This window comes from Lepidochelys kempii, chromosome 2 (assembly GCF_965140285.1).
Source record: "Lepidochelys kempii isolate rLepKem1 chromosome 2, rLepKem1.hap1, whole genome shotgun sequence".
NCBI lineage: Eukaryota > Metazoa > Chordata > Testudines > Cheloniidae > Lepidochelys > Lepidochelys kempii.
Window position 1 is genome coordinate 224,478,513 of NC_136381.1, and position 16,797 is coordinate 224,495,309.

The 16,797-nt window shown below is 43.0% G+C and overlaps 2 protein-coding genes across 3 annotated transcripts in view; one reads left to right on the top strand and one right to left on the bottom strand.

Moving 5' to 3' along the window:
- The window catches only part of HEPACAM2 (HEPACAM family member 2), a 30,802-nt gene extending 28,871 nt beyond the window's left edge, over positions 1 to 1,931 (top strand). For both annotated transcript variants that reach the window (XM_073333951.1, XM_073333953.1), the window contains one exon: positions 1,844 to 1,931. In XM_073333951.1, the coding sequence (XP_073190052.1) occupies positions 1,844 to 1,853 (10 nt within the window). In that variant the 3' untranslated portion in view covers positions 1,854 to 1,931. The remainder of the gene's footprint in view (positions 1 to 1,843) is intronic.
- LOC140907620 (uncharacterized) lies at positions 277 to 16,080 on the bottom strand. The gene is made up of 6 exons (XM_078851781.1): positions 15,986 to 16,080; positions 11,889 to 11,937; positions 11,648 to 11,785; positions 5,998 to 6,092; positions 840 to 921; positions 277 to 453 (listed from the first exon to the last, which is right to left on the bottom strand). Exons 1-5 carry the CDS (start codon positions 15,998 to 16,000, stop codon positions 865 to 867), a joined length of 354 nt encoding a protein of 117 aa, XP_078707907.1. The 5' UTR covers positions 16,001 to 16,080; the 3' UTR covers positions 277 to 453; positions 840 to 864.
- Between the last annotated feature and the right edge of the window lie 717 nt (positions 16,081 to 16,797).

The window sequence follows — 16,797 nt, forward strand, 5'->3', positions numbered from 1 at the left end:
CTTTAAGTTAACAATAGTCTGGAAAATTCCAGATAAAAGTGGCCATTTCCTCAAGATATTAGGCATTGCACATCACATACATTGCAGAACCCCAAAAAGAATCAAAATAAAAACATGAGAACCATTTTGAGGAAGTTGCTCTCACCCACCCCCCTTGGGTAAACAACCACAGAACACAATCTGACATCAGTGGCTAGTGGAGGACCTGAATGGGTCCATAAAAAGAATTGTCTAATAAAACCCAACCTTTCATCCAAACTGCTCATGCACCCTCGGTATTGCTTAGAGTGAATCTGAATATCTATGACAAACTGTCACATCATTCTGCCACACACAAAACTGGGAAACTGGCAGTAACAGGCTAAAGTTAACAAAGCTTTCAACTGGTGAAGGTTCACACCTCGTATCTCGTCTAAGTGGAGAAAGCTGTTATGACTTCCATAGAATCTTCACCTGAAATGAAGAAAAAACACACATTCATTCCAACTCGGTTTCTCATATACACTCACTCTCTCTCTCTCTCTCACACACACACACACACACCAGGCATTATTATGCCACAAATTTCTGCTGCGCTGACTGCCAAAGAGCAGTGGATATCTGTACATTTCCCAATCATTTCAACGCTAGGCTTGTGAGAGCCTGCACTGACTCAGCATGTCCCTACTAGTCATTAACAGTTGGTAGAGTACATTATTACTGATAATGAATGAACATGCTGAAACATTTGCAGCATCTAAAAGAGAGACCTCACCAGAGAATCACCATGATTATGTGTTATATTAACTGAGGTGGCATAATTTTTGCATAGCCCAGGCAGGCCTTACCACTGCACATACCTTTTTGAAACAAAACCTCTGAGACTCAGGAATGGTTGACTGTTCTGTTACCCATGTTCAGTACCTCAGTCAGTCCCTCTCTCTGTGAAAACACAATGCAAACAGCTAACCTCATAATTTACACCGCACCATTGGCATCCTACCACAGTGAGAACTGCTTATCAAGTTTACAAGAGTAGAAAGTTGCCTTGAAAAATTGTAATTGTGTGAGAGTCTCTGTGAAAATGATCATGCAGGGGGGATGCAGTAAAAATGTCTCTAGAAGTTCTCCCTCTCCAAGAGTACTTTTTCTACCCATAGCCCTCTTTCCTTGAGCTGGCAGCCAGTGCCCCTTGCTGAGATGCTAGTTACCCCATGGGTGCTCAGGATCTCTGTGGATTATAATGATGATATGCACGTAGCATATAAACTGCACATTTGTATGTCTGGAAGAACTTTTCTGACTCTTACAATCAAGGGATATTTTAATATTGCACCAAAACTACACTTTCATCACCAAGACAATCACAAAGAAGCCTGGCTGCATTAGCGTTACCCTTTGTAGCACACAGGAATGTCTGATAGCAATACCATTACAACTTTTACTCTTCTAAATTAATGCCACAGTTGATCCACAGACATTCTAAAGGTATAAGCAATGCCAGTTCCTGAATTTGTGAGAACAATATCAGTGTCAACTTATCAGTATCAGCAGATACTACAATACCATTCTGGAAAGTACTGTACCAATTTCACTGAGCCACAACTACTTTGACTCCTCAGGGTAAATCTTCAGCATAGTGCACAGCGTGTTAGTCATACAACCATCACCACTATTAATGAGCCTCATACTGCTAAACCCCAGCTCATCATATTGAAAATTTACACTTGTAAGTTGCATAAAAGTTAAAGATCCATTTAACTTCTGTTTTGAGTTTGTTTACTACAGTGCCTTTTTTTTTTTTTTAAAAGAGAAGTAATGCAACATTACAGGCACTAACTATCAATGTCCTGTTCTTTTCTAGAGGTACATGAAGATGAAAGCACAGCAAATCAAGACATCCTAATACAAATGTTAACTTCTGTGTCTTTACTGGAAATGGAAAGCAAATGTCAACAGCTCTCAAAATGGCAAAGGACTAAGCTAGCATTTCTGAAATGATAATACTTCCTTAACCTAGCCATTCTTTTTTTTCCTGTATTGCTCCGAACATACTGGATTTGGTTATTGATTTTGTTTAACTAATGGTTTCTTGAAACAGCTGTGATTTTTTAATTGCTGAAAATTTTTTGCATTCTGAACTGCAAAAAGAAAACAGAGCCAAAAGAAAATATAGATAATAAATACTATATCGTTAAGTCTGGGATAGCTGCCTAGGAGTCAGACCAGAGGACTTTCCTTGCGAGTTATATTATAACACGGAAAGGAAATTGTATTAAACTTTCCATTGATGTGGACTTTTAAAAGAGAAGCTGTTGCACATTGGCAATAAACACATATACAATGTGTCAAACTGAAAAATAAATCCTATTTTTCTTAAAAAGGGCAATATCTAAATTTTTCTTGTAACTTTAATCTGTAACTTACCAATTTATAAAAACTAATTTGTCATCGTTAAAAATGTATATATGTATGTTATCCAGAATGTTTTGTTTTTATTAATTTGCGTTTCCTTTGCATGTAAGCTGTCTTCCCATTTTTATCCTCTTAAGGCCCAGATCCACAAAAGGTTCTTAGGCTTTGTGATCCAGGAAAGTTGCAACACCTAACGTTTAGGTGCCTATACAATCACAGGAACAACACTGCAATCCACGAAGCCTGAGTTAAGTACCTAGGCTCGCTATACAGTGAATGGAGAGAACTAAGCACCTTGAAGTGTGATCCACACAAGTCAGGATACTAGGCAGCTCTCTGCTTAAACTAGCCAATGGGAGATGGTGATGAGGTATGTGTGCTAAGCCCCACCCCTCTCAAAGAGATAGGAATGTAAGTCTGGGCTGCAGGGAGGCACCTGTCTCTGCTAGTGGTCCACAAACTAGGGGGAAATAGGCACACGCAGGGCCTGATCCAGTAGACATGCTCAGAGGCTGTCTAACTCCACAGCTGGGGGTGGGGAGCAAGGAAGAGGAGGACATCCCTTATAACCCTTAGCCCAGTGATTAGAACTCACCTAAAATGTGAGAGACTCCTGCTTCAAGTTCCCACCTTCCTGATGAGGAGAAGGAATTTGAATAGGTGCCATCCATCTCTTAGGAGACTGCTCTACCCACTAAGCTATGGGATGTTCTGATGTGGGTACTCCTCAATCTCTCCTATTGAAGCTGTTCCACTTTAATTAAGTAATTGAATAATTAAATATTAATTGGCCCCCAAAACAGTTAGAATGTCTCTATAGCCCAGTGGTGAGGGCACTCACACGGGAGGTGGCAGATCCCTGTTCAAATCCCTTCTCCTCATCAGGTCTGGGGGATTTGAACTGGGGGTCTTCTGTACTCTGGGTGAGTACCCTAACCATTGGGATAAAGGTTCTAAGAGGGATGGTTGCTACTGCATTAAGTTAGGCAGCCTCTGAGCACTCCTACTGGATTGGGCCCTGCACACGACTTAGCAGCCTTTCCCCTGGCTCGTGGATCACACTGGGGCTTAGACAGGTGCCCAGGCACCCAGAGTGAGGAAGCAGTGTGCATGCTCAGGAACTGAAACATAAGCACCTAGGGAAATTTTATTGCAAAAACTTGGGCACTGAGAGAGTTTGGGAGCTGATTGGGTTATGCGGCAGCCAAGCAGGAGTTTTGTGGATCACAGTGGCACCCAAAAATGGGAGTTGGGTGCCTCAGTTTTGTGGATCCCACCCTGAAAGCCTGTTTTCCATTTGTTAGAATATCGCTTAATCTATGGGTAATTATTATGAGCTGAAGGGGTGGCTAGACTAGATCAACACTTAAACATCAGGAGGCTCCAATAGGACCAAGAACTATCTTGGTAGAAGCCGCATAGGAATGGGGATATTCTCTGTTGAGGCATCCTGCTATCAGCTGTTACCATACTACATGGAAATGCAAGTGTACCACTTAGTCACACAAACAGATGGATTCAGTTAGAACCAAGCAGGATATAAAAGGCATTTGAGCCTAAGTAGAAAATGAAACTATGCTCTGGGATAGAGTCTCTGTAAGGAAAACAAACTAACCACCCAAGTAACAGCCTGTTATGGGGAAATGATAAGGCGGAGGTTTAGGGTTGGTTGCTATTATTTCCATTACGAGTAACTGGCGTATACACAGTATTTATGTACTTTACTAAGAGCAGCATGGGAATGTTGCAGGCTTTCAAACCAATTAAAAAGTCATTTCCTATATGGAGCTTATTAAACTCTCTCTCGGTTTCCTTCTCTAAAGGAGAACGATCTCCCCTCCCTGTAAATATTTCCACCTACCACGGTGAGTTCAAAAGGGAATCAGGGTGCCATCTTCTGTACTATAGGCAATGAGAATTTAGCATTTCATTGCTGCTGCTCCACAGCTTTGAAGGAAGTAGAGGGGTGATCTCAAAGATACTGTTGGTTCCACAGATCACCCTTTTGTTCCTTCAGATCCAGCCAATTGGTGAAGAGGGGGGTCAGGTCAGGCTGAAAGTTCCCATATCTATCCAGAACTCTTAAGAGTGCTGAAGTCACTGGGAGGAATTGGGAAACTAAGTGGTCCAATCCCCTAGAACTTTCTCCTTGTCAAAAATATAGAGCCACTTATGCCGTCTTAAAAGTCAAGGACGTTTTGAAATAGGGTGACCAGATGTCCTGATTTTATAAGGACAGTCCCGATATTTGGGGCTTTGTCTTATATAGGTGCCTATTACCCTCCACCCCACGTCCCGATTTTTCACAGTTGCTCTCTGGTCACCCTATTTTGAAATGTGCAAAATCTTTGAGTTGCCCCTCTGGAGCAGGTAGGATATTTGAATTTCTCCTAAAACGTTCTGTTGTGGAGAGTTCTGAAGCGCTTATCCACAAAGCATCTAGCCCCCCTTTAATATCGCTGAAGGGGCACCAGGACTTGTTTCTGCTCCCAGGACAAAAGGGGAAGTGTTAGTACAGTGACACAAACTGGTTTATAACACCACTGCAGCACCCTGATTTTAAAATAGTGCTATTTTGTCTTTTCACTCAAGTGACTGTTTGTAGCTTAAATTCTAGCTGTTGCCTCTTAATTGACTCTTCTCAAATGCACAACAAGGGCAAATTCCCATTGGAGCAGAAAGCCTTAGGGCTGGGCAGTGGTAGTTTCTATGGGGAGGGCCAGGAAAAAAGGTAGATCCATGTAGCAATGGATACTTGTGTTGCTGTTTCCCGCTGCTTAGCCCCACAGAATCCTGCCCCACATTGTGCAGCAGACCAGCATGGGTGCACTGCCAAGAATCTCTCCATGGTCACAAGCTCAGGGATATGACTTAACCCGTAGAGCCAAACCCTGCTCTCAGTTACAGCAGTGTAAATCTGCAATAACTTAACTGAAGCCAGTAAGTCAGAGGCAGAGCTGCAAATAAGAACCCAGGTCTCCTGGCCCCCAACCCCCTATCCTAGCCATGCTGTCTCCCTTCAATTAAAAGTCATGGATTAATTTAATATCACTGACCACCTTTGAAGTCAATTTAAAGCACACGTTTGCCTAGTATCCAAGTGTAAGGTACAACTGTTCCTAAAGTGTTTGCTTTCTTGCTTTTCTCTCTCCATATAAGATAACCTTGTGTAAACTTATGCCATCTATTAATGTCTTTAAGTGAATAAGTCTAAATTCGATCTATTTTAGGCCTTTGTAATATACCTGTATACATCTTTTAATAAAATAATTTCAAATACCCTATGCATTCTGTAACATTTAATAGCACTGCGTGTGTGCAAGCACAGGCCCATGGTCACTCAGCCATTTCAAAGAAAATCAGTAGCCAGCCATTTTGTGGAAATGCCATTTACGGGAATGAACATGCGTAGGGCACTTGAAGTCTAAGCACGTGTGTGTGTGTATAATTTGTTCCTATTGTGAAAGCATGGGTCTTGGGGGAGAAGAACTGTGCATTTTCTGGTTTCATACCAGGTAGGCCTTCTCTTCTGTTAGCAGTAAGAAAAAAAAAATGTAATCATGCTGAAAATAAAGGGGATGATACATTAATACTTGTTCTCACCTTGCTTCTCCCAGACATTACTGTGCCACTGTGTCTTTGATTGAAAAGACAAGACTGTTGTCTACCATTTCTCGAATGTATCAGTAGTGGCGGATCTGTAATATACAAAAACTCATACTCAACTCTCTGGAGACCAAGTTGCACACATCAGATCTCTGAACTCTACCTGCATAAGAAGAGCCGAGGTCTGGCTGGAGAACCCAGTCAAGAGAGGCAGATGGGGACATGAGGCATCCAAACAACAAATCCCAAGAGGCACCATGCTGGCATTTACAAACCAACATTTTTCAGCCAAGCATCAAAATTGTTTGGGTTTTCATGTGTTCATTTGACAAAAAGTCGGCTTTTTGTTCGATCAAAAACTCAATTTTCTGTAAAAAAAACAGTTTAGACAGAAAATGTTGCCCCCCCCCTCCCCACTTTAAAGATAGGCAATGTCATTGATGAGAGCCAATACTGCTAAGGAGGAAGCTACTATTTTTATTTTAAAAAAAAAAAATCAATAAATATCAGTTATTCATTCAAGGCTAGTTTTTTCAAGGGAGCTCAGCATATTAATTACTCAGCACTTTTGAAAATCAGACCTTTGTCTTGGTGCTTAACGGGGAGCTGAAGTCTTTTGAAAATCTGCCCCATTCGCATGTGCTGAGCTCTTCTGAAACCCTGGCCCTAAATATCTGTATGTATTTATGTCAATGGATAATGTAGTTTGAACTATTATTGGAAAGATGTTTGGAAAAAGTTTACATGACTTCCTGTGGAGTGAATTCTGAGCCAATAGACTGCGCACAGAGAAGTTCTCAGGACTCTGGAGTTGGGATTCCATCTGCTCCACCACCACCCTTCCATCACCATCACCATCACGGCTGCCGAGTAGCTGCGGTAGCCGCTCCACAGCTACAACCTATGGGCATCGTTACAGTCTTCAGCAGCTGCACCATCCATTACGGGACACTTTGGTCAGCAGCCCCAGTTACTGGCTGTATGCCTGGCTCTCCCTGCCAACAAAATTACTCTTCCATAATAGAGCCCAAATGAAGCACAGCTCTAGTGAGCACAAGTGTTGCACGCTCCCATGTAAAGGTTCATCCTATTCTACTGCCTCTCTCCCGCACAGAAAAACCACAGCTAGCTGTAGAAAGAAAGGGTTTGCTTTTGTGTTTAATATGTCAATTACAATTTGCCAATAAACGTCAACTAAAAATCTAGATGTAATTCAAAAGAAAGTACGTTAAATTTCCAAATAAGGAGCAAAATTCTGGCTGCCATCAAGTAAAGGCATAATAGAACCCCAAATAGTATGTACACACACACACACACACACACAGCTAAAGCACCACTGATGTCGTCCTTGTTGTGGAAGAGTAGCCCTACAATTAGGAATAGTTTATAGGAATGGCTATGCCTAGAGCCCATTGTCAGTTAAGTAGTGCAGGGTCTACACAAATATGTAAGCCATTTGCTGACTCCTAGATTACTCTCTAAAGCCCGTATGTCTCAATCCTTTTCCAGCTCCTGCTACACAGAACCTGCAGAAGATGTTTTTTCCCCAGGAAGGACAGAACAGAACTGACCAACTTCCATCCCATTATTCCACTGTAGGTTCTTTGTCATGTGCCTATGCACGCCACCGTCCATAATCTGGTACATGGTAGTATATGTAATACATTACAGAGAAGTTCACATTTCCCATTTATAAGCAAAATTTACTTTACATAGTAAACAAAATGCAAAAAAAAAATGAAATAGAATAAAATGAATTCTCCTATGGGAAGAAAAAATATCTACTTGGAATTGGACATTGCCCTGCAGAACAAAACATCCAGCAAAATGGCAGATATCACCTATACAAACAAAAGTGCGTGTTTTTTCCATGGGATTAGAAAGCAAATACTGTGCATGCAATCCACCTTCTGCTGATATATTATTCTGTTCACTTGTCTTTTGCTGCATCCATTTATTGATAGCTATTAAACAAAAAACACACAACACTGATCTAAAATCCCATTCGAACTCTGTTTATTCTTTGCCCTCCTGTGATAATTTAAACAATGATTTAGTTACTTTTGCTGCAAAAATCAGATGTGTGCGAAACCAGCTCTGACAGACTGCAGCATTACAAAGACTTGTTAATGGATGAGAAGAAAATGCTCTTTTTGTATAAAGGAAGTTCTGAACCTTTCTGCAGCAGGTGTTATCATCTGCAACAGACACTCCTGTACGTGTACGTGTGTGTTGCTTTTAGGGCCCAGTAGAGTCAGTCTATCCACTGACTTAAATGGGCTTTGGAGCAGGCTCTTAGGATGTGAGGAGGAGGTTACTGAGAAAGTAATATCTGATCCAAACCTCTGATATGCAAAGACAACCAAATGCATCCGATGAAGTGAGCTGTAGCTCACAAAAGCTTATGCTCAAATAAATTTATTAGTCTGTATCCACAAAAAGAAAAAGGAGTACTTGTGGCACCTTAGAGACTAACAAATTTATTAGAGCATAAGCTTTCGTGAGCTACAGCTCACTTCATTGGATGCATACAGTTGAAAATATAGTAGGGAGATTTTATTTACACAGAGAACATGAAACAATGGGTGTTACCATTCAGGCTGTAAGGAGAGTGATCAGGTAAGGTGAGCTATTACCAGCAGGAGAGCGGGGGTGGGGGAGGGAACCTTTTTGTAGTGATGATCAAGGTGGGCCATTTCCAGCAGTTTACAAGAACAGTAGGAGGGGAAATAGTTTTACTTTGTGTAATGACCCATCCACTCCCAGTCTTTATTCAAGCCTAAGTTAATTGTATCCATTTTGCAAATTAATTCCTATTCAGCAGTCTCTGAGTCTGTTTTTGAAGTTTTTTGTTGAGGAATTGCCACTTTTAGGTCTGTAATCGAGTGACCAAAGAGATCGAAGTGTTCTCCGACTGGTTTTTGAATGTTATAATTCTTGACAATCCATTGTCTACAGCCAAGCAGTACGATACAACCGCATTTGCTCCAACCTCTCAGACAGAGACTGGGAGTGGATGGGTCATTACACAAAGTAAAACTATTTCCCCTCCTACTGTTCTTGTAAACTGCTGGAAATGGCCCACCTTGATCATCACTACAAAAAGGTTCCCTCCCCCACCCCTGCTCTCCTGCTGGTAATAGCTCACCTTACAGTCTGTATGGTAACACCCATTGTTTCATGTTCTCTGTGTATATAACACCTCCCTACTATATTTTCAACTGTATGCATCCGATGAAGTGAGCTGTAGCTCACAAAAGCTTATGCTCTAGTAAATTTGATAGTCTCTAAGGTGCCACAACTACTCTTTCTTTTTATGGATACAGACTAACATGGCTGCTACTCTGAAACCAGATAGAGATGTAAGCTTTGACATTTAAATGTTCCCGTCAACTGTGAACAATTGCATTTTCTGTGGGGAAATAAATGTGGGTGTCTTCAAGATCAGACAGAGAGGCTGAGCCACCACGGACTCCAACTGACGGCAAAAGATAATGAGGATGATCACTGACCAGAGCAGCCCAGAAACAAAGAGTCTCTATAATAAGATATTGTGAAGCATTATGTCTGTTCTTAGAAGAGTTATTATATGCCACTCTGAGGCATGATGTGGTGTGTTAGGGAATGTTTAACGCAGGCCTTGAGCACCTTTTGAGAATGTTCCCACCTGTAGCAGTTCACTGACTCACCAGCGCGGCACCTCCTGCTGATCATCCGGGAATTAGCTTGATTCCAGCCTCGGAGACCTCCTGCTGGCTGGTGTCTCCCTACCAGTTGCTGCTTTCTCCTGATCTCCACCACTTGTAGCACTTCAGGCCCCACGTCCCTCCTGGACCCTGGTGCCCCTTATCTTTGGGTGCTGCCCAACAGCAGTGCCCCCACACTCTGGGTCTCCCCTCCCAAGGGAACCCCAACCTCCTATACCCACCTTGCCTCAGTGGCTATTGCCAGTTGTCATCTAGCCCCTTCTCTCAGGGGCAAACTGCTGTGTGTAATGGCCAGTCATCACCAGCAAGGGGGTTGGACCTGCTGCCTTTCTAGTCCCAGCTGCCTCCCTGCAGCTCTAGTACCTCTCCTGGCCTTTAGCAAGGCCTCAGCTTGAGGACCCACAAGGTCAAAGGTCCTCAGCTCTGTCTGCCCTTCCCCAGTCCAGTCCAGTCCAGCCCTGCCTTGCCTCAGGTACCTGCTTACTCTCCCAGGAAGCCTGGTCCTCTCAGATCCTCAGCTGGAGCAAGAGTATTTCTCACTCTCTCAGCCTGCGCTTTCATCAGGACCAGCTGTGCCCTAATTGGGTCAGCCACACCTGTGGCTGACTACCCAAGCAGCCTCCCTTGGCTGCTTTTAACCCCTTTCTAACTGGAGTGGGGTGACCGCTCCACTACACCACCCCTTAAACCTCATGGGTGTGACACATGAAGCCCACCCCTAGACACACACACACGGCTGTTTCGGCAATCAAATTCAGACTGTTGGTGGTGTCCATCCCTGATGTCCCAGCATTGTTGTGGGAAGGGCAAAGGTGACAGTCACTGAGAAGGGAAATCTCCTGATTGGGCCGACAAGTTCATAGGATATAAATAAGCATTTAATAAGGATCAAAAGCTTTGCAGAACCCAAATTTTTCAGGGGAAGAAAAATGGTTTAGTGGATAGAATCCTGGACTTGGCCTCAAGAAATCTGAGCTCACATCCTGGCCCAGCCGCAGACTTCATGTCACCTTCCACAAATCAAGTCAATAATCCACCCTGTGCCTCAGTTCCCCACTTGTAAAATGGGGATAATACTACAGGGATACTTTGTGGATAAGATCCATTAAATGATTACGAGGCTTTTGATACAACTACGGCAAGGGCCATATAAGTGCCAAAATAAATACAAATATATTCTGCTAATGTTTACATTTGGCCACAGTAGCCCAGGCAATAACAAAATGAATCACCGAACTGAAGCCACCCCTGCTGGTAGGCATGATTGGAAATACTCACATTTTTCACTCTCCCCTCATTGACTCAACTACCTGCTTTTCTCTGGCATTAAGTGGAAGAATATTTTACCCCATAAAAATGAATTGATCTTTTCTGCTGGGTGACCGTGCCACCAGAGATCATCCATTTTAACAGTTCAAGTCCATGTTTATCTGGAGAGGCTGGGACTTGATCAGAAATGTCTTTGCCAGGGAAACTTCTAGTGGAAGGCCCTGTAATTTTATATTTGTATGCAAAGTGCCTTGCTCACCTGTGCCCTGTACAAATATTAATGTTCACAAGCAAAGCGTCCACCAGAGTTGAGTGTTCATTTGTGATGGGATGATCCCGAAGGTTAGTTTGCAGCAGTGTGTGTTAGGACGTAAGTAAGCACAATTTGGAGTTGTACCATTTAATATTTACCATTAGGTGGTGCCCCTACAATTCATATAAAAGCTTAGAGATAATATGCTGCCACAAAAGTAGTTGAAGAGTATTTTTAAAAAAAGGAAGTCTGAGGAGCAGTTATGCAGCTTAAATGCCTCTCAGCTCATATATGCTTAAACACAACATGAGACATATCTGATCAAACATGAATCCAAAGCAGCCTAGCTCCTTCTTTCCCCTACTGGTTCAATGGAGCCTGCACTACAGTAGTGAAGAAAATATTGGTGCATCCTCACCACTCAGCAGTGCTTTGATGGGGTCAGGGAAGACAAGAAGCCACTCCTCAAAAAACTGCAAGGGAAAGCAGGACACGAAAAGGGCTCCATGCTGGCTTACAGTGACAGATGATTTAAGAGGCCCTGGAGCTCCAGAAGCTGCAAAATAAAAAGGAAGATTAAGGCTGCATATATATCTGGTCTAAGAGAAAGAAGTATATAAAACAGATTTTAGTGTTCCAGTATAAAATTGACAGATTACCTGCTTCATTCAGAACTATCCATGGGCCACTCCCTCTTGTGTTCAGTGTCTGAGCATAAACAGAGAGAGGCAGCCAAGTCAGTGCAAAATTCAGTCTTTATTCCTTCCTCCACATACACTGCTCTACCTTATCATGCACTTCCTGAAAGTGGAGGTCCCAAAATTCCAACACACAATCATACTACAGTATTCCTGTCACAGGGTGCACCATTCACCTCTGGGCTAGGGCCTCCTCCTCTGGGCATTAGCTCTCAAGGTTGACGCCCCTGTCCATGGTTTGCACGCCCTCACTCTGACTCTGGTCTACAGCTCCTTTCACTCCAGGACCCTCAGTGTCTCCTTCATGACTTAGCCCTCTGTCTAGGTCACTCAGCATTCCCCTTTCAAGGTCCAGTCCATCAGCAATCATAGGCAGTCTTCCCACTCACTGCCTCAGTTCCATACCACACCCTTGGCGGCTTGTAGGAAAACCCAGGTCCACTCTCTTTTCTAGGTACCAGTCCAGGGACCCTCAGCTCAGCAGCCTTGGGCTTTCTCTGTCTGCCCTCACTGCTCCTTTCCTAAACTACTTCCAACCATTTTGGCTCCCCTTCACTCACTGGGTGTATCAGCTCCAAGAAGCCTCTTCACAGAATGAGTGAGTGACAACTAGCTACCTTCCTACAGCCTTTCCCAACAGCCAAGTCTGTAACCAGCTACCTGGCTTGATAGGCCCTGCCTGTTCCTGTGTAATTAGCTGCCTCCAGCCTAAAGCTGCCCTGTTTGCAGCATAATTAGCTGATTGAGCCCACCTGACCCTATTCAGCTCTTGTAGGGTCAGTGTGGGGAGCACACCACATCACAATCCCCTATTGGGAAGCTATTTATCATAATATCCTGATTTAAAGGAGAATCTCTGTTGGTTGTTAGGAATAGAAGGCACATGACACAGCTGAGCAGTTCTGATTCCATCCCACCTCACATTCCCTCAAGAACAGGATACAGCAGGCAGCAGAAAGGTATCTCCATCTTATCTTCCTCCCACACACAAATGGCCCCTTTGAACAGGAAGCAGAGTCTCCACCTTCCTCCAGACTCCCTCAGGACAGGAAGCAGTGGCTGGCAAAGAGGCAGGAACAAAGACTCCAACTTCCTCTTCCTTTCTCCTTCCCCTTTCTCTCAGACACTGAGCTGCAATGTTCCTCAGCACTTCCTGGCTCAATGGCTTCTCAGAATATACTACTTACCTTCTACTTGGATTCCCCTGACTCTTTCTCTCTTGTCTCCAGGCCACCCAACTTGGCTACCTTTGCACACTTAGCAGTGCAAACCTACTGTAGGTCTGGGAGATGGCAAGCCTAAGCTCTCCCATATATAAAGGTCCTCCCCCTTAGCTGTGAGGAGGGGCCCAGTGAAGCTGGGCCATATGCAATTAGGGAGGACAACAAATGAGAAAATGGAGATGGGACTGACAGGGCAAGAACCAGAAGGGGACATCAAGCAGAGAGCCCCCGACAGCATCCACTGCTCCTCAAAGGCATCTAGAGAGTCAGTGGACACAGCCCAGAGGCGTGACTGTACAAGGGAACATAAGCAGGCCTGACACTTGCAGTTCACCCACCGCCCCCATCCAGCTTGCTCCTCCTGGTATGATGGATGGTTGTCCTGTCCCGCACCAGGAGGAAGTGGACAAGGAGGTCCCATGATTTTGTGGGGCTGTGGATGGGGTGTGCATAGATCAGGAGGTGCAGGGAAAAGTGCAGCCAGAACCTCAGAAAGAGGTTCTGGTGGAGCTGCCAGAGGGGCTGCAATCTGACACACTCCACCTAGATACGCGCCAGGGTCTCCCTCTCATTGCAGAAAGAAGAGGGGTTGGTGGAGTTTGTGAACCGTGCCGGGTACGCACCAATGCTTATGGCTCCATGAAGGAGCCACCAGCTTATATCTCCAATAGGTATTGGGACCAGAGTGGAGTACAGACTGGCCCACCAGGGTTCCTCACCCTTTTCAGGTGGCAGTAGGTCCCACCACTTGGTGTCAGGGCAGAATACGAGGGTGAGGGAGTGAATAGTATGAATCACGAGAGAGAACAGATGTTTCCTGGGTGCCTAGCAGTGTGTATTGGTAGCATGCAAAATACTTTCCTCTTCCCCTTAAATGTCTTGTTACACTTTTAATTTGTACCAATGACCAAAGCACCAAACTTGTAACCAGATCCTAGACCCCACCCTTTGATCCTAGACCCCACCCTTCTGGATTTTGGGGTTGGGGCTGACTCATAGGTGGGAGGGTAGTGTATACAAGGCAGCCTGTTATCTTTTGTACAATTTTGGCCCTCACTTGTCTACCAATCCTGTAGAATGATGTACTTTAGGCCTCGACCAGTCAGGGGTAAGCCATTAAAATTAGTATCTTAGAAATTATGTAAAAGGGATAAATATTCCCACTCAAAGTAAACTGACTCTGTCTCCTGTGAAAAATCAGAACAGATATGGCCAGCTACTGTGGCTACTCCTTGCAAACAAATAAACATTAAAGTAACGACAGCATTGTGCTTCTATAATTATATATGTGTTGCAAGGGTATCTGACAGCTAATTTGAAGAGGAAAGCTATTGTTCTGTAATCTCTTTTAAAAAAAAAAAAAAAAAGCTTTTTAGTAGCCAAGTTCTCCTTTTGGTTCCCTTTTATGACCTCTCAAATGAGACCATTTAAAAGATTTGCTTTTTTGTTTCCTTGTATGTATTTATAGTTATATTTGAGATACACCACAAAGCTGCAATGGGAACCTGTTTTTGGTTAGATGCAGATTAATTTGTATTAAATTGCTCACATGCTCAGGGTCTAACTGATCGCTGTATATGGGGGCCAGGAAGAAAATTTTCCCCAGGTCAGATTGGTGGTGACTTTGAGGTGAGGGGAGTTTGCTTTTTTCTGCAGCATGGAGCCCAGGTCACTTGTGGGTATTATCTGTGTGCTTCAGGGCTCAAGCACCTACCAAAAAAAAAAGGGGTGCTCAGCACCCGCAGGCCCAGATTAATCTTTTGTGGGCCCTGGCACCTGGACCATGGTCCTGCACCCCCACTCCGCCCATGCTCTGCCCCAAGGCCCCGCTCCCACTCAACCTCTTCCCATTGAGCCTGCTGCTCACACGGTGGGTGGGGGAGGAGAGGAGCATCCACTAGCAAAAACAAAAGTCAGTGGCTATGGGCACAGTCCAAGTCCCATTGACAGCAATGGGGATTGATCAGGCCCCAAATAAAGAACATCTAACTGTTTTGTATTTGAAGTGATATGCTGTGTAACTGGAAATAATGGGCCTGACTATCTCCTGTCATGAGTTTACTGAGCTGTTGCTGTGGCTTTGCAGGGAAGTAAAATGTCTCTGGCAGTATAATTTCTCCAGTAATACAAAGGAGATTGTGCAATTTAGCATTCAAAAACTATTCAAATACAACTCTGCATAAAAACAGTCTTGTTGAATATGTGTTACATATTATTAACAATGAGGTAAATTGTTAGTATGGTGCCTGACCTCTAAACTGTGCAGATCCTAATGACATCAGTGGAAGTTGCATGGTCAAATCCTTGCCACTGCCTAAAAATTTAACCCCAAATTACAATCTGGCCAGAAATGTTTGCAATATTAGCGATGTGTGAATAATGGATTTTTCTGTTCTGTAATTCGGGGAGGTGGAGGGGGAGTTTCAGGTCTAACCAAAAAATGGGGGTGGGGTGTTTGTTTTTTAAATTTTCTGCAAATTGAACAGTTGAAAAAAAATTGTCTGGAGTCCTAGCCAAAATGAAATATTTCCGTTTGATTTCAAGCATTTTTAAAAATACGTTGATTAATTTTATTTAAAACAAATGACACTTTGAAAAGTTCTGTCAAACCAAAAAACTGAAATGTTTCATCTCCAAAATGTTGAAACAAAACATTTAAGGTTTTTGGTTTTTTGTTTTGTTTTCCAATTGAATGAAACAATTCAGCAAATCCAATGTGAATTCACTGTATGTTTTTGTGTTGCTGAATCTGCATTTTTTGCCAAAAAGCACTTCAAACAAAAGGTTTTGCCCAGTTCAGGATGCAATTCCTGATAAAAATAATGTCTGTGGTACCTCAGTAGAAAGCATATAAAAAGGAGTCCAACTTCTCTGGAAGACGAGCCCAGCTCCAACTGTGCTTTTCTTTCATTGGGGGTTGTTGTGCATGTCCAGACTGCAATAAAGAGCAGCAAAACGATTTCAAAGTGCTTTACCAACAGTCTATGAAGGGATCACTTCTTATCATACTAAAAGGCACTGTGCCAGTGCTAAGAGCTTTTTAAAAAAGAAAGTGAAGAATAACTTCCTCGCTTAAAACTATAGGAACAACTTAGATATAAAGAAATCCCACATGTGCAGCAAATGGCCAGAGAGCAAGTGAGGAGTTAAATACCACAGGATTGAATATAAATAAAAAGTTAAACAAGGATTCATATTCTACAATGTAAACACCAAAATATTCAGGGAAGTCCTGTCCCACCTTAAAAGATAATATACACACCCTCTCTTCAGGCTCTTTGCTCAGATTTCCAGAGCAAAACACAGTGGGTCAGATCAATTAAAGCACAAATGTAATCTAAACAAGTTAATGGGGCAGTGCTGGAGGAAAAGAAACAGATAAATAGAGCACCTAAGAATAACAGCTTGTCATAATCAAATAGTATAAACGTGGCATTATTTACAAGAGTGCCACCTAGTGCCAAAGTTGAGAATTGCATTTGTCAAGATAAACATTTAGTGACGCCAGCTCTTCTAAATAGCCACTGCATTCTGATGACATTATTGCCATTTATAAATGAATCCTTAATGCTTCTCTTTTGTCATGAGTCAAAATATAATAGATCTTGACTGAAGAGAGAAAATATATTGGCATTGTTGTGTATGAT